Consider the following 24133-nt stretch of genomic DNA (forward strand, 5'->3'; position numbering starts at 1 on the left):
CTATTCAAATGAAACATCATGAATATAAATCCATAGATAGTGAACCAATACAGTGTGGGCTTCAGCTAAGCAGGAGAACCAGGCCTCTAGCTGTAAAGGGCAGCAGTCAGGACAGGACAGCCAGAACAAGACAGGACAGCAGCTGCATCTCCTTTCCTCCTCGATTTGAGTGTGGTGAATCAGCCGCCCTACGTATAACTGGCTGACAGACAGCCGGTGCTTTGAACTGGGTATCTTACCAGTGTGAAATTATTAATCCACCTTTGGAACTGACCACTTTTCATCCCAGGTTATTGGAGATTAGGGAATATGCGTGAGATTAGATTTTTTTTTTTGGGGGGGGGGGGGGGGGGGCAGAGACATTGTAGACTACTGCACAGGGGCCAGATTTGAGGAGGTATTAAAACAATGTCATAATAGATTTAGAACATCCAGATAAACATTTGATCCACTCATTCATGTGTGTTTCCTGTCAGGAAGCATCTCTGATCTATCAGCTTTCCTTTCCTGCTCTAGGCCTTGGCCCCTGCAGCTCTCCATCTCTGCTGACATCTTTATTGAAGTCTTTCCCCCCTCTCCCAGGCGATGTCTTCTGTTCTGCTCGGTCGCTCTTAAAATGGATATGCGTGTCATTTTCTCCCCTTCTCTACTCCACTACCCACATACTTTCTCTGTAAATGGCTTCCTGAGTAGTTCTCTACATCCTACTCTGTATGCAGGAGCTTTACCTCAGCAGGGCTACTTGGTGCGGGGGGTCCCGTGGGCCTGTGGTACGTGTGCATATTTAAAAGATGGCGGTGGCTTTGGAATATTCCTCCGCTTGATCTCTCAGCCCTGCCATAAACACAGAGTGACTCCTACACGAAAGGTAGTTAAAACTGGAGTGTCTCGGAGAGGGAGGGTGAGAGAGGGGGGAGAAAGAGAAAGGGAGGGTGAGAGAGAGGGGAAGAAAGAGAAAGGGAGGGTGAGAGAGAGGGGGGAAAGAGAGAGGGAGGGTGAGAGAGAGGGGGAGAAAGAGAGAGGGCGGAGAAAGCGTAGTAACATGAGCAGTGCATGCACCTAATTTATTTGATCCTATACGAGATTCAGCTGAAGACTACAACTTCACATTTTTACCTATGGGACTCATCCCGCTCTCCTTCACTTCTCTCCTTTTCTCTCTCTCCCCCTCCCCCATCTTTATCTCCCCCACACCAATTTGTGCCCCCGCAGTTCTCCAGGGTGCCTGTATGGCAGATACATGATATCGAAATAAGACTTTGAAATGAGGTATTGCGTGAGTGAACTGATGGATGGTGGAGGTGGTTAAAATGAGAGATTATTTTGACCGCCTCCGCTGATATCACTCCACAAAGACACACACAAGAGCAATACACACACCGTGAAGCCCACAGCTTTTGTATTATTTGAATGCACACATATTACTTTCACACTCCCCAGTGGGGGGGGGGGGGGGGGGGGGGGGCTCCAAATTCTGAGGTCTGGCCCCAACACCTAGTGAGTGAGTGCACATGACATCCCCCTCTCCCCAGTCCCCGCCACTCCAGCATGTTTGGCACATTGTTCATGATAATAAAGGAGCTGCTAATGTGCTTTTAATGGACAGGAGGCAGAGCAGCTGGTACTGCCTGGGAGAGAGCTGTGGGGAGGCTGGGGTCTCTGCTGTGCTCCACTGAGGTGACCAGGGGCCTCATTTATAACCGTTGCCTAAATTTCAGACATTTCTGAGATTTATAAACTTGGCACACGCATCGTAAAACTGTGTGGACATGAATGAGCATTAAAACGCCTGGAAAAATGCCTCCTTTCTCCTTTCATGGTGAAAATAACACCCTTTATTTGCCATCTAATTTGGAACTATTGGCATTAGGCCACGGCATAGAAAAGACAAATTGTTGTTCAATATTTAGTTCATTAATAGATTATTGGATTTCTTTACCCTGCCTTGGTATAGGCGCTGAGATTAAATAGGCAATGATATCGTGCTCCTATCGCACAGCAATACTGTAGACTACCCTACGGTCAACGATTTTACATAAGCTACTGGTCTATTTATGGGGTTGGCAGAATGTTTTCATCTTTATCAGTCATTTATGCTATATCTGGAAAAGGACTGTGTCAGTTTCCGAATGAGAAAACATTGGCAAATTGTCATGGACCTGTCAGCAGAAGGTTTGTATACATACAGTACCAGTCAAATGTTTGGACACACCTACTTGTTCCACGTTTATATTTTATTTTTTACTATTTTCTACATTGTAGAATAACAGTGAAGACATCAAAACTATAAAATAACAAATATGGAATCATGTAGTAACCAAAAAAAGTGTTAAATATAAAAAGTATTTTCATTCTTCAAAAGTAGCCACCCTTTGCTTTGATGACAGCTTTGCACACTCTTGGCATTCTGTCAACCAGCTTCATGAGGTAGTTACCTGGAATGCATTTCAATTAACAGCTGTGCCTTATTAAAAGTTAATTTGTGGAATGTCTTTCTTAATGTGTTTGAGCCAATCAGTTGTGTTGTGACAAGGTAGGGGTGGTATACAGAAGATAGCCCTATTTGGTAAAATACCAAGTCCATATTATGGCAATAACATCTCAAATAAGCATAGAGAAATGACAGGAGGTGGTGTGATGGTGTGGTGATGCATTGCTGGTAACAACGTCTGTGATTTATTTAGAATTCAAGGCACACTTAACCAGCAGGGCTACAATAGAATTCTGCAGCGATACGCCATCCCATCTAGTTTGCGCTTAGTGGGACTGTCATTTGTTTTTCAACAGGACAATGACCCAAAACACACCTTCAGGCTGTGTAAGGACTATTTTACCAAGAAGGAGAGTGATGGAATGCTGCATCAGATGACCTGACCTCCGCAATCCCCTAGCCTCAACACAATTGAGATAGTTTGGGATGAGTTGGACCACAGAGTTAAGGAAAAGCAGCGAACAAGTTCTCAACATATATGTGGGAACTCCTTCAAGACTGTTGGAAAAGCATTCCAGGTGAAGCTGGTTGAGAAAATGCCAAGAGTGTGCAAAGCTGTCATCAAGGCAAAGGGTGGCTACTTTAAAGATTCTTGTCACACCAGCCTTCACTTTGGCTGCACCTCCTGTCCAGCTCAGGCGTTCGGCGTCACCGGCCTTCTAACTGCTGCCGAACCTACTACTGGCAAACGCCCTTCACTCATTAACCCCGGACTTGTCTTGTCATCATTACGCACACCTGGCTCCAATCCCCACCCTATATACTGTATACACTCCCTCTGCCATTTGTCTTTGTCGGTAATTGCAAATGTGACTTGTTTTCCTGAGAGGAATCTCTCCTGCTATTTCCTGAGTACTTTATATTTTGCACTTGGGGTTTGCCCTGTGCCTTTTGTTTATGTAGATAGATTTTGAGCACAACAGCGTTTGGGTTCCATCCCGCTTTGATCTATGGTGCTTAATTATACTCTGCAATGGCTATAAAAATAAATAAAACACATAGGAATCTATTTCCTATGTCTAATTATAAGATTCCTATGTCTATTTCAGATTTTAAATATAAAACACAGATTTTAACTTCTCACTAATGGCAAATGGTTGCATTGTTATGTTTTCCTGTTTTTACTTTTTATTTTATGAATAAGCTTTTCATCATATAAAATATATAGCACAAAATACATATTTATCAGCGTTCAGTACAGCATTTCAACCACTAGCGGATGTGCATACACATGGCCTAAAGCTGGGCCCACCAACCCTGTTCCTGGAGAGCTACTCTCCTGTAGGTTAACTCCAAACCCAGTTATAACTAACCCGATTCAGTTTATAAACCAGCTAATTATTAGAATCAGGTGAGCTAGATTTAGGGTTGGACTGAAAACCTACAGGACAGTAGCTCTCCAGGAACAGGGCTGAAGAGCCCTGGTCTACAGATTGCAGGCAGATGAGCACATTCTCATGCCAAGTAATTTTTTATAAATACAAACCTTAGCGTGAAAACTGGCACACGCACATTGTGAGGTATATTTTGTTCATACGCACAGTTTATAAATGAGCCCCCGGGGTATCCCAGCTCTCACACAGTCCCTCTCACCCCTTCTGTCTGTCTCTATTTGAACTCTCTCTTTGTGAAGTGAGGGTAGGAAATTTCCATGAGGAGCGGAGGCTCCGCTAAAAGGACTAATTAATGGAACACGCATCACGGCACACCTCGATGACACACTCACACGTTTTCATCAGCTTCCTCTCATCTCATTTATCATCCCCTCTCTCTCCCCATCTCTCACTCGCTTGCTCACATCACACACTTACGCATACATTTTCCACCCCCCTCACCCCGTTCTTCTCTTTCTCCCCCTCAGCAGCATCACTTGGCCACAGACCCGTTGCCGTGGAAACACCTCCCACCGGAGCTGGCTACCTTCCCTGTTACCGTAGCAACTGGCTCCCTGCAGAATTTCAAACACGCCACTTGGTCTCCCTCTCTCTTGCTCTCACTGTCTGTGTCTGATAATCTTGTCTCCATGTTTGCTCAGTGATATGGCCTCAGTAGGTCACTGATGGCTGGAGGAATGGTTGGTCCGGCATGTTTAGCTGGTTGTTGTTTAGTTTACACATCCATTCAATTCATTCATTTTTTTTTGTATTATTATTTTTTCTCGACAATTTCGTGGTATGCAATTGGTAGTTCGTTTTGTCTCATCGCTGCAACTCCCGTACGGACTCGAGAGAGGCGAAGGTCGAGAGCCATGCATCCTCCGAAACATAACCCAACCAAGCTGCACTGGTTCTTGACACAATGCCCATTTAACCTGGAAGCCAGCCGCACCAATGTGAGGAAACACTGTACACCTGGCAACCGTGTCAGCGTGCACTGCACCCGGCCCGCCACAGGAGTCGCTAGTGCGTGATGGGACAAGGATATCCCTGCCGGCCAAACCCTCCCCTAACCCGGACGATGCTGGGCCAATTGTGCGCCACCTCATGGGTCTCCCGGTCACGGCCGGCTGCGACAGAGCCTGGACTCTAACCCAGAATCTCTAGTGGCACAGCTAGCACTGCGATGCAGTGCCTTAGAATGAGTATGCATTTGTTGGGAAAGACGATGGACATAATGTTTTCAAGAATTCTGTCACGGAGCTGGTGTCAGTCCGTGCATGATATTATGACTGCTTACCCCGGGCAATGGTATGCTTTATGTTTCTTGCTAACCTGTTATTGGAGAGTGTGCATTTATAAAATGTCCATGGAAATGCCTACACATGCTTATTGGTAATTCTGTGTCTTTATTTCATGCCAGTGGTATTTGATTGGTCACTATTGGTATGTTCCAGGTGGGAGGATAACCTAGGTACTATTTAAGCCTTGTAATTTCTGTCTCTTGCAGACAGGGGTAAGGTTTCGGGGGTAAGGCTGACATACTGCTGGTTCAGGCATGATTGAGGCCTGCGTTATTTGAGTTTAATGTATTATTTAATTTACTTTGTTTTCCCCAGTTTATGGTACCAGTCATCGTCCTTTTTGTTGTATACATATATACAGTGTAGAGTTTGCCACCCACTCTCCTGCACATAAAATAATAGTACTCCCCCTGGGCATTGCACTGCTACAAATTGTCTGCCTCCTCTCTGAAACCTCCATCTTAAGAGTGCCTCCTTTACAAATTACTAGAAACAATTGACACATCAAAAATAATTTAAATAAATAAATGTAATTGTCTCACTAAAATGTATCACCAAACAGAAACATCCCATCCAAACAGGCTATCAGAGTTCTGCATGGCTGAGAGTCATGTTAATAGGAATCACATCAATGATTTAGGCCTCAGGTCCAGACTAATGAGTAGTAGAGGACACTAACAGAGTGGAGGATAGATCTGTTTAGAGCTCATGTTTTACCAACACTACTGATAAACAAACAAACTCATAACAGTCTGATTTGCTGAGCCTCAAATCAAATCAGATATTTCTTCTTCCCCGGTCTAATCACCCTGCTCTTCCCAGACATGAGCCACTGGTCAGAGCCACTCCTGATGAACCATTAGATTACCCAATCCCTTATCTTGTGGCAACATCCCTTCTGTTCCCCCTGCCTCAGGGCACTGTGGAATGACAACGCATCTTGCTTCAGAACAGGCTGTGCCTCTCTTTCCTTATTTTTTAATCATCTTCGCCTTCGATCTTCAAGTCTGAATCTGTTCTACTGACAGCTGCTGTGATATGACACACACACACACGTATGACTCAACACCAGAGCCTTGACATGTACAATTCTTTGACACAGTCATTATCATGGAATCCACACTGCCACCCCTATCACCATGTATGAACTGACTGCAGGTGACTCACCCTGTAGTGGAGCTAACACTTCACCACATGATAATAGCACAATAATATCATAAAGGTCAACCATACAAAGTCTAGTACACTATACAATTTAGGTAAGGCTCCACACAATCCTACATGCACTAGTCCTTTAACAGTAGGCTATGCAATTTAGACAAGGCTACATGTCACCATGTTACATGCTGTAGGGCTACAACGATCACTGTGAGAGGCTTGACACCATCTCTCCACTCAATCTGTCATCTGTCTGGAGCCTGTCACTCCCAGACACAGCTCGGGGCCTCTTTAAATGAACACTGCATTGTATTATTGCTTTCCTGCTATTCCCCCTCTTTAAATCACAGTTAAAGAAATGGTTTGAGGGCTGGCATCTTGTCGTGATGCAAGATGGAAAAATAGGCACTGCGGATAACAGGCCGGGAATAATGTTATGAAACAATGCCTGGATAACATGTCATGTCTTGTACTGCCCCGGTCTGTGTGTGTTTATTTCACCTTTATTTAACCAGGTATTCCAGTTGAGAACAAGTTCTCATTTACAACTGCGACCTGGCCAAGATAAGCAAAGCAGTGCAACACAGACAAAACAGAGTTACACATGGGATAAACAAACGTAGTCAATAACACAATTTGAAAAATCTATGTTAAGTGTGTGCAAATGTAGAAGAGTAGGGAGGTAAGGCAATAAATAGGCCATAGAGGAGAAATAATTACAATTTAGCATTAGCACTGGAGAGATAGATGTGCAGATGATGATGTGGAAGTAGAGATACTGGGGTGCAAAAGAGCAAGAAGATAAATAACAATATGGGGATGAGGTAGTTGGGTGTGCTATTTACAGATTGGCTGTGGACAGGTACAGTGATCGGTAAGCTGCTCTGACAGCTGATGCTTAAAGTTAGAGAGGGAGATAACTGAAGCTGGAGTCTTGTATTTTTGCAATTTGTTCCAGTCATTGGCACCAGAGAACTGGAAGGAAAGGTGGCCAAAGTAAGCGCTGGCTTTGGGGATGACCAGTGAAATATACCTGCTGGAGTGTAACTGCATGCCCTGTCTCTATGTGTTATTTCAGCCTGTGCCACTCTGGTGAGATAATGTGCTGCAGGGTACAGTCTGCTGGTCTGTCTGCGCTCCAGTCCCTCAGTAGATTAAACATTAGTATTATCTCATTTCCTCAGGCCATCATGTAGACTGTCAGACGGGGGTGAAGAACGTTTGAGTCATTCAGACAAACTGTAAAATGAACCCTCTATGTCCAAGCCTGGAAACCTCCACTTCAGCTTCTTGCCTTTATGAATGTATTTTTTTGCAGACAGAGGTAGACTCATGCAAAATATCCAATTTGTTAGTGGCGCTAGGGTGAATATTGGCTGGTGTGTGCAGCAGAGAGAGCGTGGCCTTGACCATGGTGAGCTGGGGGATGGATGAAATATTGACCCGTCTCTGTCGGAGTCCTATTGTTACAGATTAAATACCTGAGACTTTCCATTAGCTGATATCGAACACAGGTCCCTACGTCTGTCACCTTAGCCATTACCCGAGAAGGTCTGAACCTCTTGACAAGGTTGCTAGGTGTTGTACGAAGGTCACTACAACATGTTTACAACCATGGTATCCTAGGTACATATATTACTTTATGGCAATACATTAAGAGGATATCTGTTAACTCACTTTTGTCGGTGTAGAAATGTGCTATGGCAATTGAGTGCAGTTAGCGATATCTGCTGTGAGAACATACTGTATGTGATTACTGCACCTGTACTGCACCGGTCCATAGCCCACCTATAATTTAGCCCAATCAACTACCGCTTTCCCTACTGTATTTATTTTATTTATTTATTTTGCTCCTTTGCACCCCATTATTTTTATTTCTACTTTGCACATTCTTCCACTGCAAATCTACCATGCCAGTGTTTTACTTGCTATATTGTATTTACTTTGCCACCATGGCCTTTTTTGCCTTTACCTCCCTTATCTCACCTCATTTGCTCACATCGTATATAGACTTGTTTATACTGTATTATTGACTGTATGTTTGTTTTACTCCATGTGTAACTCTGTGTTGTTGTATGTGTCGAACTGCTTTGCTTTATCTTGGCCAGGTCGCAGTTGTAAATGAGAACTTGTTCTCAACTTGCCTACCTGGTTAAATAAAGGTGAAATAAAAAAAATAAAAATAAAATATATATATGTGGAGGATATTGTCTCGGAGGTATGAAAAATATACACTCAGGCAAGCAGCAGGTCTGATGAGGTTGGGTGACGATGGAAGACAAGGAAGATGGAGACAGAGTGTCTGTGTATTGTGAGAGAGAACATAGAGATAAAGAGGAGAGAGAGAGAGGTAGAGAGAAAAAGAGAACAGGAGGAGAGAGAGAGAGAGAGAGAGAGAGAGAGAGAGAACAGAGAGTGGAGGATGAATATTTCAAGATCAAACAGTTTACGTGTAGGGAAGAGCTGGTGTACTGTCAGGATCCACTCTGAGGCTGGAAGGGGAATGGGGTGGGTTCTGGGGATGAATGCGTGCGTGACAAGAGTGCCAGTGCCCAATCCAACAAGCAAGAGCCCAGACCTTTCCAAGGCCGTCAATAATTGATGCAACTGCCGCAGCGTGACATCTTTTTAAAGCAGTGAGTATGTGTGTGTGTGCCTGGATAGTGTGTGTGTGTTGGTGTACCCTGCGTGTGTCTGGGCTGTTTGTCCGTCAATGCGTGTGGAGGTGTGTGTGTGTCATTGAGGTGCATTGTGCACCCACTGCACCTTTTGTATTCATGTGAGCATAGGAAGGAGGAAATGAGCCGCTTGCTAGCCCGCTGCACACCACCTCACTTCACTCCCTGCCACCAGCTGCTGGGTTTGCCCTCGCTACCGCTGTGCCAAGTTGCATCCCTCTGCTGCTAGAGATGGCAGAGAGCAGGGCACTGACACTGATCCAGACATCTCCCTCAATGCCAATCCATTCCACCCATCCAACGGTGTGTGGAATGTTAGTGCACTGCTGATCAACCTAATCGGACCCTCTGAAATTCTCCCCACCACTCCCTGTCAGCCAGGCCAGCCTCCTCCCCACTCCCTGTCAGCCAAGCCAGCCTCCTCCCCACTCCCTGTCAGCCAGGCCAGCCTCCTCCCCAATTCCTGTCAGCCAGGCCAGCCTCCTCCCCAATTCCTGTCAGCCAGGCCAGCCTCCTCCCCAATTCCTGTCAGCCAGGCCAGCCTCCTCCCCAATTCCTGTCAGCCAGGCCAGCCTCCTCCCCAATTCCTGTCAGCCAGGCCAGCCTCCTCCCCAATTTCTGTCAGCCAGGCCAGCCTCCTCCCCAATTTCTGTCAGCCAGGCCAGCCTCCTCCCCAATTCCTGTCAGCCAGGCCAGCCTCCTCCCCAATTCCTGTCAGCCAGGCCAGCCTCCTCCCAACTCCCTGTCAGCCAGGCCAGCCTCCTCCCAACTCCCTGTCAGCCAGGCCAGCCTCCTCCCAACTCCCTGTCAGCCAGGCCAGCCTCCTCCCAACTCCCTGTCAGCCAGGCCAACCTCCTCCAAACTCCCTGTCAGCCAGGCCAGCCTCCTCCCAACTCCCTGTCAGCCAGGCCAGCCTCCACAAAGCTATCTATGCGTCCCGGTGTCATTATGGAAACGTCCTGTTGCAGTCCAGCCCCGCCCCGCCTCACCCTCCTCTTCACTGGCTCTCTGCATGTGTGTGCATGTATGTGAATGGGTAATGACTAGGCTCAGTGCTATGGCCTGCAGGCAGTGTACTTCCTCCACTTTCCCTGGGTCACCTGTGAATACATATACAGTACATGACAGAGATGAATCTCTGCCTTTCCAGACACCAGAGAGCCTGTGGGTTTAGAGTTTCTCTTAGCACCAACAACTTGCCCTCTACTGCCCTCCTACCCATCAAGCCTATATCGCCGCTCTCTCTCAGTAAACTGTCTCCTCTATCTAGCCTCCCCCACTCTCGCTCTCTGCCTAATGGAGGACACGCTCTTGCTCTCCTCCCAAACACAGAGGACAAATGTTATCACTACACTGCAGATGTCTCGCGGGCGGCTCTTCTGAAACCTCCTGCTGGCTTCGGCAGGGACAAGCCAGACCCACAGCTCCCTTTCGCTTCAATTTTTTTCAGCAGAAATGTAGCCAATTAGGCTTACCAGGCCAAGCCTTTGGGATGGGGGACCTTGGATTGGAGTGATATCTCCGGCCTGCCAGAAGTTCTGACATGCACGCAGGCACTGGAGCCAGACGTGATCAGTGGCTATGGATCTACTGTATATGCCTCACACTCCCTCTCTCCCCTAACTCCTAAACATGCACAACACAGTTTTAGGGAATCTTAGTTCCCCTTTGTGCTGCACTCTCTCAACTCTCCTTAGCTGTTGGATTTGCATGAGACTCCCGATGGCCTTTCGTACTTCGTGATACCATGGACTTCCTTGAATGTCTGTCATGGCACGAATAACCCAGACCGCTCATTAAATGGCCCACGTAACATCTTTTCATTTAGCTGTCACCTCCGGTAATGGCTTAATTGCTGAGGCACATTTACAGCAATTCTTTTATCTTATGCCTTTCCTTTCATTGTGCCCGGGTTTAATTTCACACTGACTGTGCAAGATTTTGGATCATGTCCTTGTTATGTGCTTTTCACTTCAAACGCTTGGAAAGAGCACAATAAGAGAGGAAAGATGGGATCCAATAAAACAGCACATTTCATGTCCTAAAGCACACGGCAGAGCAAAGCACAAGGGAAACCATTAATGAAACCATTATCTCCTTCCTCGAAAATTAATTAAACGAGAAAGATATACAGACAGACACAGAGCGAGAGAGCGAGAGAGATGCTAGTATCCTGTAACCATTTCTACATATCCATAGCACTGCAGTCACAGGCAGAGGGAGTGGAGGGGTGAGCTTCTGTGTATCCAACACAAGGCCTGAAAATGCTGAAGGGGGAACATGCGCTGCAATTTAGCAACTCCCTGTATCCGTTTAATCTTCTTCCTCCTCCTCTTCTAAACATACCCCACTATCTTTCTCCCCCTTCCTCTCTCCTGCCCTCATAAATTGGAGAGCATATGTGACCTGGAGATCTGTGTTTCATGAATCTACCAATGGCCATTAGCTTCTCTGGTCTCCCTGGGTTCCAGCAGCCTGCTCTGCAGTAACTTATCTTGAAAAACACAGAGCTGTGCATTTCCCCCAAAGCTTACGGTTTACTGTACTCTTTTTATTTTTCATGGTATCCAATTGGTAGTTAGTCTTGTCTCATCGCTGCAACTCCCGTACAGACTCGGGAGACGTGAAGGTCGAGAGCCACGTGTCCTCCGAAACACAACCCAACCAAGCCGCACTGCTTCTTTACACAATGCCCGCTTAACCAGGAACCCAGGCGCACCAATGTGTCGGAGGAAACACTGTACACCTGGCGACTGCATCAGTGTGCATGCGCCCGGCCCGCCACAGGAGCCGCTAGTTTGTGATGGGACAAGGATATCCCTGCCGGCCAAACCCTCCCCTAAACCGGACGACGCTGGACCAAATTGTGCGCCGCCCCATGGGTCTCCCGGTCACGACAGAGTCTGGACTCGATCCAGGATCTCTAGTGGCATAGCTAGCAACTGCGATGCAGTGGCTTAGACCACTGCACCACTCGGGAGGGCATTAGTGTACTCAAATATATGCATTGGCAGAACCTGCTCATTCCTCATCATTAATACATCACTTGACTCTGACACTTCTGTTTGATACAAAACATGTCTTTGAGGATACATTAATCTTCATCATTGCCATCTTTCCATTTTCAGGCAGGTGGAAGTAGCATGAGGCTGTAGTGCTGTTAAACAGAATGTTTAAGATCATCAATGTCATCTTTTTATAGCAGTTATTGTCTGTCGGAGTCATGACACATGCTGTGTTATTGTAGGGAAGGTGACCTCTGCTTCCCTGGCTAACAAAACTCTTTGCTCCGGCCAAATGCTCCGCCGCGCCCACAGACATCAGTTTCTTCTCTGCAATGAGTCTGAATCGGAGTGCCTCCCTACGATTTCTAGAATGCAAACACTAGAATGTCCTAGACTGCTGATTGGTCATTCTAGACAGTCTGATTGGTCCCAAAAACCGATGGGTTGGGCCCAAGGGGGGGAAGAAAAGAAAAGAAAAGAAAAGAAAAGAAAAAAGAAAGAAAGAAAGAAAGAAAAGAAAAAAGTATAAAAATTAGTTACTGTCCCCACTAGATCAACAAAAAAATACATGTAATTTTGTCCTTGAGAAATTGTATTGAAATGCTGTAGAATTCCATTAATTTCTATGGAGGACTGCTCATACTGGGAAGTGCCAATATGGTAGACCGGTGGCTTCAAAGACTTCCAATGGCCAATCCATCAGCAATCCAGGGTTGGGCCAGAGCCAAAACACACGTGGGTAAAGCCACGTTTTGAAAATTTTGAAAATTCATCTTTGCCTTTGGTACTCTGATTGGTTAGAGATGATCCAATCGCTGATGGCTTTGTTTTGTACAACACCCCTCATTTTGATGTCACCACAAATGACTTCAATGATTGCAGTCTCAAACTGAAGTATGTAGCGAATGAAGAATTCCGTTTGAGTCGTCAGGCAAGATCTATGCTAGGTTGTCAATCAACTAAATACTCTCAGCACTGCAAGTGGCACATGTCATTGCATCCAAGGTGGCTGAGGTAAAGACACATAGGACAGTATAGATAAACTGTCAAAGTATCATGCTAGGAGTGTCACGCTACTGTGTCAGCTTCATTGACACTGACGGGAAGTAAACAGTAAAATGTTTTAATTCTACAATGCATTGGTCCCTGCTTTTAACACAATAAGAACACATAGTATGTGAATAGCAACAAAATGGAGAACATGGACAGAGAGCACAAGAACACATTGCATAATGGTTGTGTTTCAGATGAGTAAATGTTGAACTTTACCCTTGTGCTTTGAAACTATCTAATGCTTTCGTTCTCTTACATTTCGTTCTGTGTAAACAAACACCATTTGTACTGCACCCTAAAGCCCTTACATGATACAGACAACAGTTTGCAATGCATAATTGCCCAATTTCAACCTTTACCATGGAAAAGGCAAACAAATATTAAAGAACCATCTTTAACACAGCTAATACCAGGGTGTTAAACCAGCAAGCCAGCCTCTTCAAAGTGTAATCTGGGCTGTAAACCTTCACATATCTGCAGGTCTCCTTTTTTAAACCTAAGCGTGGTTCCTCAGCATACAGCAGTAATCCTCTTACAGCAGTGGAATAATTCCACAATGAAAGGTACAGGTTTATGGCTAATAAAACACACTGTGAGCAACCAGCACCAATGGTTAATAATACGCATGCTAATCTTCTTAACATCTTCAGAATGAATCCTTACACACCCCACTATGATGATTACATGCTTTCTACTGACTGGAGATTGGGATTTCTAATACCTTCCAAGGGCATAATGTACAGCTGGTAGACAGTATATGGATAGATAGAGTGAGATTATGTATGTGAGCTAGTTCTTACAGAGGAACATAGAGCTTCTCCTCTAGTCTACCTACGCCCTTACAATGCAACAGTAACAAAGAGAGGGAACAACTCACACTTCTATTCCCAGGTGGAAAGCGAGCTTGACCCGCACTGTAACTCCAGCTGAGGCTCCATGAGTCACTGCTCACACCCCACTCTCCCCTGCTTTCCACCCAGCACCACCCCTCTGCCCTTTTATACCTCCTCTCCACTCCCGGGAGCCTGGCCTCCCTCATTAGCTGAGGGGCTGAAGGCCACCGAGGAGGGGGGAGGGGGGGGGGGGGGGGGGGGGGGGGGGGGGGGGCGTCTGGGTCTAGTGGTCCCTGGAAGTCTCCTCTGACGCATTGGCACAGCTCGGTGGTGGGTGGCCCATGATGTCACATATCAGTCCGGAGTCTAGACCTTCACAGGTGTTCTACATAGAACGACCAGATGAGAGAAAATTCTGTACATGTGCTATGGTTTCCCAATTAGCCAAGAGAGTGATTTGATTCTCTGTGGACAAGGTTAAATGTTATGTCTAAGTGTTAGCACTTTGAGATACACGAGCCATTATTATAAAAAGGTAAAACAGTAGGGGAAAAGCAATTACTCCATTCAAGTAACACAGCAAGGTACTAACAATTCAAATGTCATGATTTTTAGTTGGGAAACTAAAATAATTGGTCTATTCTAGTGATCCATGGGGGAAATGGAAGAGTCATAGTCTGGAGAGTGCAGTGCTATGCTGTGGTAGAGCTCATTAAAGTCTGCTGTCAGTAATAGCGGTATGGTGGGAGGACTGAGTGACTGATGGCTGCCTGGTCATTACATTGATCTGGCCCCAGAACAGTCTGTCTGGCAGAAACTCCTATCTACAACATATGAAGCATGAGATGAAGATAGAGCCTGCTGAGCTGACCTGAGAACAGCCATTTGCATTTTTTAATTTCATTCAGTGCAGTGACAAGATGGAGCTTAGTAGTGGCTCAGGCCTCAGCCTTAGTTCATTCTACATCCTGCTATACAACATGTAGTCAGATCAAATAAGATCAAGATCAAATATGACCCCATATTAAAGCAGGAGGCTAAGGTGTAGGCTTACAGAAAGATAATTTCCTCTCATTAAAAAAAGAAACAAGGATGTGAGATGAAAAGCACCACATTTCACAATCAATACAGAATTTCTCCCTCGCATTCCCCTGGATTCACAGTAGTGCAACAAAAGGTTTAAGCACAGGCCTCCACTGCAGATAAATCTTATGCATCCGATGCAAGTCCCAGATTCAAGACATAGCCTGGAGAAGACTGTACATTTTCATTAAAATAGTAGGTGTGATGCTACTCTCTCCCTGTATGGGGTGGCAGGTAGCCTGGTGGTTAGAGCGTTGGGCCAGTAACCGAAAGGTTGCTAGATCAAATCCCTGAGCTGTCATTCTGCCCCTGAACAAGGCAGTTAACCCACTGTTCCTAGGCCATCATTGTAAATAAGAATTATTTCTTAACTGACTTGCCTAGTTAAATAAGTAAATATAAGCAGCCGGAAGACCTACTGTGTTCTCTCATTCAGCATTCCTAGCACCAGTGTCATGACAAAGCAGTCAGTCAGTGGGGCTCCTCTACATCCCCCCTACCTGGGATACTGATGTAATAAGGCCACCATGTTCAAACAGCACTTGATTTTAAATTATTTAATAAAGGCTTGCAGGCCTATAATAGCATATACCAGTTTATGGCCTACTGATATGATGAAAACAAATATGAGATGTTGCGTTGTATTCTTCATTTTTTTTCAATTAGACCAAAAGAAAAACTGAGTTTCACCAAAAAATAATGGCCCCACCCCAGGCTATGAAGACGTTCAGTACATTTCTCTCTTTGTTTATCAAGGGCAGGTCCCCGATGGTCTCTCTCTCAAACCAGGGGGGGGGGGGGGGGGGGGGGGGGGGGGAGGCTGACATACAACATATCCTAATACAAAATGCATGTATTGTCTTGAATACTTGGTAGCATTTAGTCCGCGTAGGTAGGTTACTGAGCGTTCCTTCTTGTTGACGTGTAATCTATCATTTGACAGTCTGTGTGCGCATTCACTTGCTAATTAAATCTGTCCAAGATAACGGTGCGCGTCAGCAAAAAGAATACGAATTGTTATTCATGACATGAGTGATATCGATAAACATTTACAATGAAAGATAATATTCTTGGTGCTTACCTCGACATTTCCCCATACGCAATGGGACAATACGACCATCAATATGGGTAACACTGAATGTCCCATTTTCACTCCTTTCGTTTCTCAATTGGAATGTTTTCTCTTTATAATCTGAATTGATTCCCAAATACAGTTACATCAGTTACTATGAAGATCTCTATTCTGTTCGGTGACTGCCTCCAATATCTCCTGCGTCTGCGTCCGTGCGCACTTGCTCTCTCCAATCGCAGCCGGGGCTAATATGGGGCTGCAGCCTCGCCGGAAAAAAAAGAACGCCCATCAACGCCCATCTTCGAGTTTGTACTGTACAATGGACTTTCCTCAAAGCGCCAACATTTTTAGATTAACTGCGGTTTGATTTGGTGGAGGGAGACACCCAATGGACATGAATGGGAAGCGCAGGCAGTGGATGGAAACTGGTCTATCTATGGAACTGCCTTAACGGTTTCATAATATGCGTCACGAATTCAGTGACAGCAGTGCCGAAACAGGCTGCGTTCACGTGCTAGTCGGAACTAGGAAACGTTGAAAGTTCGATTTGGTTGTGCGAGATTTGACGTCCCATCCTTTCAGGCTGTTGGCCTGAAGTAGGACAATATATTTCAATAGTGGAGTTTTGTATTTATTTATTTTTTGTGAGTGTAGTATTATGATAAGGTATTATTATTATAATTTTTTTTAGCAACGTATAAGGGAGTTAGTTATACTCCAGTCTAGTAGGTGTCGGAAATGCGATATTCATTGGATAGAGCATATAGCAATGGACCTGTCATTCATTATACGAACGATAAAAAATGTCTATGCCAATCCAAATTCTGTATTTGGTCACTAGGGGGCACGCAAGGTAAAATAATTGTCTCGTTCTCTACGTGTGGGGTATCAGTGTATTCAATCATTTCAATACTCTATTAGCGATTTTTAAATTTGACACAATATTTTTCTCAGCTTATGAAGATGTGATGTAGACCTATTTGTTATGAAACGTTGATATCGAGAAGATATTATATATGTATGTAGCCTACCTAACTGTAGAGCTGATATAACATAACCGCACCTGTTTACACAAACTACTTCTAATTTAAATGTTCTGTAAAATCGCAACTTCCTGATCACCAGGCCCAAATCTCACCTGGCGTTCTGGACGTTTACAAAGGTGTGGGCGTGGCTAAATGTTGTGGGTGTGGATGGAAAGGGTCAGTTTCAAGAAACAATTGTTGACTGAAACAAACACCTCAGCCACGACAACCACAAAGGTGTCACAACTTTTAACCAGAGGAGTCATTGAAGAATTTTACCAATGGTAAAAAAGTTGCTACTTTTGATCATAATTTCATTAATCTCCCTCCCGCGTTGACTTGAAACGTCTTGGACCTCGGGAGGGAGGAATATAGTCCCGTGTTTCTAAATCGTTTTTGTTTGATTGAACTGTCTACCAACTGGATTTAACTCTTAAGTAATTGAAGAAAATGAATTCCGCACGATTTGAATACGAGGTAAGTTGTGTTATACAAATTATACATTTAGGAACAACGGTGTAACCAAGTCCGCCATGCGCCACTGTTGTCACTTTTGCATTGTTAGCGATTTAATTTGAAAATCTATTTTACAGACATACATAACGTTTCATTCCAGTCACTGGAATGGGCCACCTGTCAAACTCAGCCCATGTAGGCAAACCAATTGACTTTCAGTGACAACATACCACAAGTGAACACTTCCAGGAAGTACGTTGCTTTCTCACTGGCCTTCAGGTTATCCCAGTTAATTTTAAACTTTTATAGTTAACTTTTTATGTTGGGTAATTATTCATTATCATATAATTTGAGGATGGATGGGCATAATTCTATTTAAATAAATAATTAAAGTTAGACAATTCCTTTTGAATGTGATGACTTAAGGAACAATTGTGTTGGAGGAAGGAACACAGAATAGGATTTATTATTTTAAGTTATCCTTTATTTAACCAGGGAAGTCACATTGAGAATTACATCTGTTTTCCAGATGAGCCCTGGATAACATAAATGAAACACCTGTAGCCAAGTTAGCAGGGACGCTCCCCATCTTGACTGTCTGGATATTTCTCAACCCGTATGTTAATTTAAAGACAGTAAAAACTTGATAAGAGACACACATGACAAGTGTAAATGTATCAACCAATCATTCATGGTTTAAGTCACATCACTCTAATTAATGTCAGCTCTGTGTACCCTATCTCCCTCACTGGTCAGGGCAGCCATATTGATTTCATATACCTCCAGTGTTCAGTGGTCACAAACTAATTACATGTCCTTGCTGTACTTCGGGCAGGCCCCAGCCCCCTGGTAACAGTACTTAGTATTGAATCCCCACTCCCAGCCCAGACAATGCTGGCCTGCCCCAACTTCCAGGTATTCTGATACCCTGTGGATCCCAGACCTGTCCTGACTCAATCCCCCTCCAGCCTCGCTGCTGCTCACCCACAGAGGAAGACTACTGAGAAGAAAGTTAGTCGCTGCACAGAGGAGTTTAGAGAGGGGGGGGAAGGTAGGTTCCTCTATGGAAAACCTCTTCCTCACACTGCATTTTGATATTATTATAAATGTTGGTTTTGATGTTTACACATGCATAGTCATGTTGATTAAAAAATGAGGGTTGTGAAATGCTACATAGTTTTGAGCTCAGTCAAAAGAGAAAAGCAAACAGGAGGTTGGAGTCCTCTGAAAGAACATGCACTTTTTAGGGACAAGATGAGGGATATCATATTTGTAAGGGAAAGGAACAATAATTCTGAATACTTGCTGGTATACTGAATCATATAGCCTGTTTTCCCTGAGTGTCCTGTTGAGATAGGTGCTGCCTTGTGCAGATCATTCATGCTCAGGAATGTACTCCTAGTTTTCCTGCTTTGTACAGTATGCATTGTCATAGTTCTTGGACTGTCTCTAGGTTTCCTGTAACAAATACTGAAGTGATAGTTAAACCTTAGCTACACATAGAAGAGCTGGTATAGTCTGTAGAATTGGATCATGGAGATGTCCACACAGATATCCTGGTTGTCATTGATATATTTCCAGGTTACACAGTAAGTTAGTACATGCAGTAGCTTTTCATGAGTTGTGTCTAAGAGAAAATGCTCCTTTGCTTACACAAGTGTCGTTAAGAGCAGTTCTCTGATGAACACGTACACTACATAACCAAAATTATGTGGACACCTGCTTGTCGAACATCTCATTCCAAAATCATGTGCATTAATATGGATGCTGCTATGACAGCCTCCACTCTTCTGGGAAGACTTTCCACTAGATGTCGGAACATGCTGCGGGGACTGACTTCCATTCAGCCACAAGAGCATTAGTGAGGTTGGGAACTGATGTTGGGCGATTAGGCCTGGCTCGCAGCCAATTCATCCCAAAAGTGTTCGATGAGGTTGAGATCAGGGCTCTGTGCAGGCCAGTCAAGTTCTTCTACACCGATCTCGTCAAACCATTTCTCTATGGGCCTTGCTTTGTGCACGGTGGCATTGTCATGCTGAAACAGGAAAGGGCCTTCTCCAAACTGTTGCCACAAAGTTGGAAGTACAGAATCATCTAGAATCTCATTGTGTGCTGTAGCGTTGATTTCCCTTCACTGGAACCAAGGGGCCTAGCACGAACCATGAAAAAGAGCCCCAGACCATTGTTCCTGCTCCACCAAACTTTATAGTTGGCACAAAAAGTTGGCACAACAATTTGGCCAGGTAGCGTTCTCCTGGCATCCACCAAACCCAGATTTGTCCATCGGACTGCCAGATGGCGAAGCGTGATTCATCATTCCAGAGAACTTGTTTCCACTGTTCCAAAGTCCAATGGAGGTGAGCTTTACACCACTCCAGCCGATGCTTGGCATTGAGCATGGTGACCTTAGGCTTATGTGCAGCTGCTCGGCCATGGAAATCCATTTCATGATGCTCCCGACGAACAGTTATTGTGCTGACATTGCTTCCAGATGCAGTTTGGAACTCGGTAGTGAGTGCAACCGAGGACAGATGATTTTTACGCTCTACTCGCTTCACCACTCAGCGGTCCCATTCTATGAGCTTGTGTGGCCTACCACTTCGGTGACTGAGCCGTTGCTGCTCCTAGATGTTTCCACTTCACAATAACAGGACTTACAGTTGACCAGGGCAGCTCTAGCAGGGCAGAAATTTGACCAACTGACTTGTTGGAAAGGTGGCATCCTGTGACGGTGCCACGTTGAAAGTCATTGAGCTCTTCCTTAAGGTTCTACTAACAATGTTTGTCTATGGTGATTGCATGACTGTGTGCTAATTTTTATACACCTGTTAGCACTGTGTAGATTTGGATATTTCAGCCAAATTTCAGCCAAATGTTTAACACGGTGTCCACATTTTTTTTTTTTATATATACTTGGTTTGAAGAAATCAACTGTGGGAGCAATTATTAGGAAATGGAAGACATACAAGACTACTGATAATCTCCCTCGATCTGGGGGAATCCATACAGTTACATATTTGGATTTTGTTTTTAACGATATTGCAATATTATTTTTGCGCTTGTTGGCTTTACCTGCACCAAAACTCCAGTATTTTTCCTTCATTGCTTGTTCCCCATCTTTTTAAAAAGGGAGCCAATTTGCTTTCTTAACTTTTATTTCCACTACTGATCAAGATTCATTCTCATGGCTCTCTATTTTCCTTCTGCAGCAGACACATGTTGAGCAATATGTTTGTAATATCGAATCGCAATGAAATCACAGTATCAAATTTCAATACATATAGATTCGCAATAAATATCCTATTGGCACCTTTGTATCATGATATTGTATTGTGAGGCCCCGGGAAATTCCTAGCCCTACTTTTCTGTACTTCTTCTTAGCTCCCTGCCCTGGCCACATCCTGTATTTGTATTTATTTGTGTGTGTATACATACATACATACATACAGTACCAGTCAAAAGGTTTTGGACACACCTACTCATTCCAGGGTTTTTCTTAATTTTTACTGTTTTCTACATTGTAGAATAATAATGAAGACATCAGAACTAAATAACAACTATGGAATCGTGTAGTAACCAAAAAAAGTGTTCAATGAAATGCGTTTTATTTTTGAGATTCTTCTAAGTAGCCACCTTGATGACCGCTTTGCTCAGGCTTGGCATTCTCTCAACCAGCTTAACCTGGAATGCTTTTCCAAAAGTCTTGGAGTTCCCACATATGCTGAGCTCTTGTTGGCTGCTTTTCCTTCACTCTGCGGTCCAAGTCATCCCAAACCTTCTCAATTGGGTTGAGGTGATTGTGGAGGCCAGTTAATCTGATGCAGCACTCCATCACTCTCCTTATTGGTCAAATAGCCCTTACACAGCTTGGGGGCGTGTTGGGTTATTGTCCTGTTGAAAACAAATGATAGTCCCACTAAGCGCAATCCAGATGGCATGGTGTATGAATGAGGAATACTCTGTGGTAGACATGCTGGTTAAGTGTGCCTTGAATTCTAAATAAATCACTGGCAGTGTCACCAGCAAAGCACTCCCACACCACCTCCTCCATGCTTCACAGTGGGAACTACACATGCAGAGATCATCTGTTCACCTACTCTGCATCTCACAAAGACACAGTGGTTGGAACCAAACATCTCCAATTTGTTCTCCAGACCAAAGGACAGATTTCCACCGGTCTAATGTCCATTGCTCGTGTGTTTCCTGGCCCAAGTTAGTCTCTTCTTCTTATTGGTGTCCTTTAGTAGTGGTTTCTTTGCAGTAATTAGACCATGAAGGCCTGATTTTCACACAGACTCCTCTGAACAGTTGATATTGATGTCTGTTACATGAACTCTGTGAAGCATTTATTTGGCCTTTAATTTCTGAGGCTGTCAACTCTAAAGAACTTATTCTCTGCAGCAGAGGTAACTCTGGGTCTTTCTTTCCTGTGGTGGTCCTCATGAGAGCCAGTTTCTTCATTGCGCCTGATAGTTTTTACGACTGCTCTTGAATAAACGTTAAAAGTTCTTGATATTCTCTGTATTGCCTGACCTTCATCTCTTAAAGTAATGAAGGACTGTTGTTTCTCTTTGCTTTTTTGATCTATTCTTGCCATGATATGGACTTGGTCTTTTACCAAATAGGGCTGTCTTCTGTACCCTACCTTATCACTACCCTAACTGGCTCAAACGCGTTAAGGAGGAAAGAAATTCCACAAATTAACTTTTAAGGCACACCTGTTAATTGAAATGCTTTCCAGATGACTACCTCATGAAGCTTGTTGAGAGACTGCCAATAGTGTGCAAAGTTGTCATCAAGGCAAGGGGTGGCTCCTTAGAAGAATCTCAAATATAAAATATATTTTGATTTAACACTTGGTTACTACGTGATTCCATATGTGTTTTTTCATAGTTTTGATGTCTTCACTGTTATTCTTCAATGTAGAAAATATTAACAAATAAAGTTAAACCCTGGAATGAGTAGCTGTCAACTTTGACTGGTACTGAATATGTATATTTGTACTACTTTGTTGCTCGTCATGTGAAAGCTGAGACACGTGGGGCTGTCACTTGTTAGGTGTATAAAGTTTCCTCTCTATCATATTCTATTTTCTCAGCCTCTAAGTTTTTCTTTGTAGAATTGTTCTTTATGGCAACCATAGATGACCCATGGATCGGACATACCGTGCCTTCAGAAAGTATTCACACCCCTTGACTTTTCCACATTTTGTGTTACAGCCTGAATTTAAAATTGATTAAATTTGAGGTTTTCTGTCACTAGCCTACGCACAATACCCCATAATGTCAAAGTTTAATGATGTTTTTAGACATTTTTACAAATGAATTAAAGATGAATATCTTAAGTCAACTATTCAAACCCTTTGTTATGACAAGCCTAAATAAGTTCAGGAGTAAATATTTGCTTAACAAATCGCATATCAAGTTGCATGGACTCACACTTTGTGCCATTAATAGTGTTTATCATGATTTTTGAATGACTACCTCATCTCTGTACCCCACACATACAGTTATCTGTAAGGTCCCTCAGTCAAGCAGCGAATTTCAAACACAAAGACCAGGGAGGTTTTCCAATGCCTCGCGAAGAAGGGCAGCTATCGGTAGATGGGTAAATCAACATCCGGTAGAAAACAACGCTACAGAAAAAGTTGAAATATTTGAACTCTGGCGGCAAGTTCCATCTACTGTGGCAGCTGACGGCATTCACAGCCAGCCTCAATGGCATTTACCATTGTGCTCTCATTGAAAACAATGACATCCACTTTGCTGTCTACTGTCTATCTCGTACCGTATAAAAACAGCATTATAGACTTACCCAAAAAGACTTACAGCTGTAATCACTGCCAAAGGTGATTTGTAACATGTATTAACTCAGGGTTGTGAATGCGTATGTACATTAGATATTTCTATATTTCATTTCACATATATTTGCAAAAATGTCCAAAAACATGTTTTCACTTTGTCATTATGGGGTATTTAATCCATGTTTAATTCAGGCTGTAACACAAATTGGAATAAGTCAAGGAGTATGAATACTTTCTGAAGGCACTGTGTGTTATCCACCTTAGTATCGGGGAATGATGTCATAGTCCTGCTTTGTCATTTCCTCAGTTACCATTTTAGGATTTCCTGTGTGAATCCTCTTGAGTATTTGTATTTATTATAGCAGCAGCTTCTCATCCTGGGGTCCAGCCAAATTAAGGCAGTTTTATGCAATAAAAAAAACATTACATAAAATGTCACAACAGATACACATTATGGTTGTGCCCTCAGGCCGCTACTCTACTACCACATATCTAAAACACAAAATACGTGTGTGTATAGTGCGTATGCTATTGTGTGTATGTATGGCTGTGTGTGGGTCTCGTCACATTTCCCGTTGTTCCATAAGGTGCATTTTGAGATGTTTTTTTTTTTTATCTGATTTTACAGCTTGCATAAGTTACTTGATTTGGAATAGAGTTCCATGCAGTCATGTAGTACTGTGTGCTTCCATAGTCTGTTCTGGACTTGGGGACTGTGAAGAGACCTCTGGTGGCATGTCTTGTGGTGTATGCATGGGTGACGTTTAACAGTGAGTGAGTTTTACAATTGCTAAAT

The 24133-nt window shown here is 43.8% G+C and overlaps 2 protein-coding genes across 3 annotated transcripts in view; one reads left to right on the top strand and one right to left on the bottom strand.

The window, feature by feature from the left end:
- Positions 1-16502, bottom strand: part of aplp1 (amyloid beta (A4) precursor-like protein 1) — a 51809-nt gene extending 35307 nt beyond the window's left edge. Inside the window, exon 1 of one of the 2 annotated variants that reach the window (XM_021591846.3) lies at positions 16063-16502. In XM_021591846.3, the coding sequence (XP_021447521.2) occupies positions 16063-16128 (66 nt within the window). In that variant the 5' untranslated portion in view covers positions 16129-16502. The remainder of the gene's footprint in view (positions 1-16062) is intronic. The other variant, XM_021591853.3, reaches the window with a different exon arrangement.
- A 727-nt stretch (positions 16503-17229) lies between these two features.
- Positions 17230-24133, top strand: part of LOC110510471 (suppressor of tumorigenicity 14 protein homolog) — a 35639-nt gene continuing 28735 nt past the window's right edge. The window contains exon 1 of the mRNA XM_021591836.3: positions 17230-17555. Within this exon, the coding sequence (XP_021447511.3) occupies positions 17529-17555 (27 nt within the window). The 5' untranslated portion in view covers positions 17230-17528. The remainder of the gene's footprint in view (positions 17556-24133) is intronic.

Source organism: Oncorhynchus mykiss, chromosome 3 (genome assembly GCF_057628025.1).
Source record: "Oncorhynchus mykiss isolate SJ-2025 chromosome 3, ASM5762802v1, whole genome shotgun sequence".
Taxonomy (NCBI): Eukaryota; Metazoa; Chordata; class Actinopteri; order Salmoniformes; family Salmonidae; genus Oncorhynchus; species Oncorhynchus mykiss.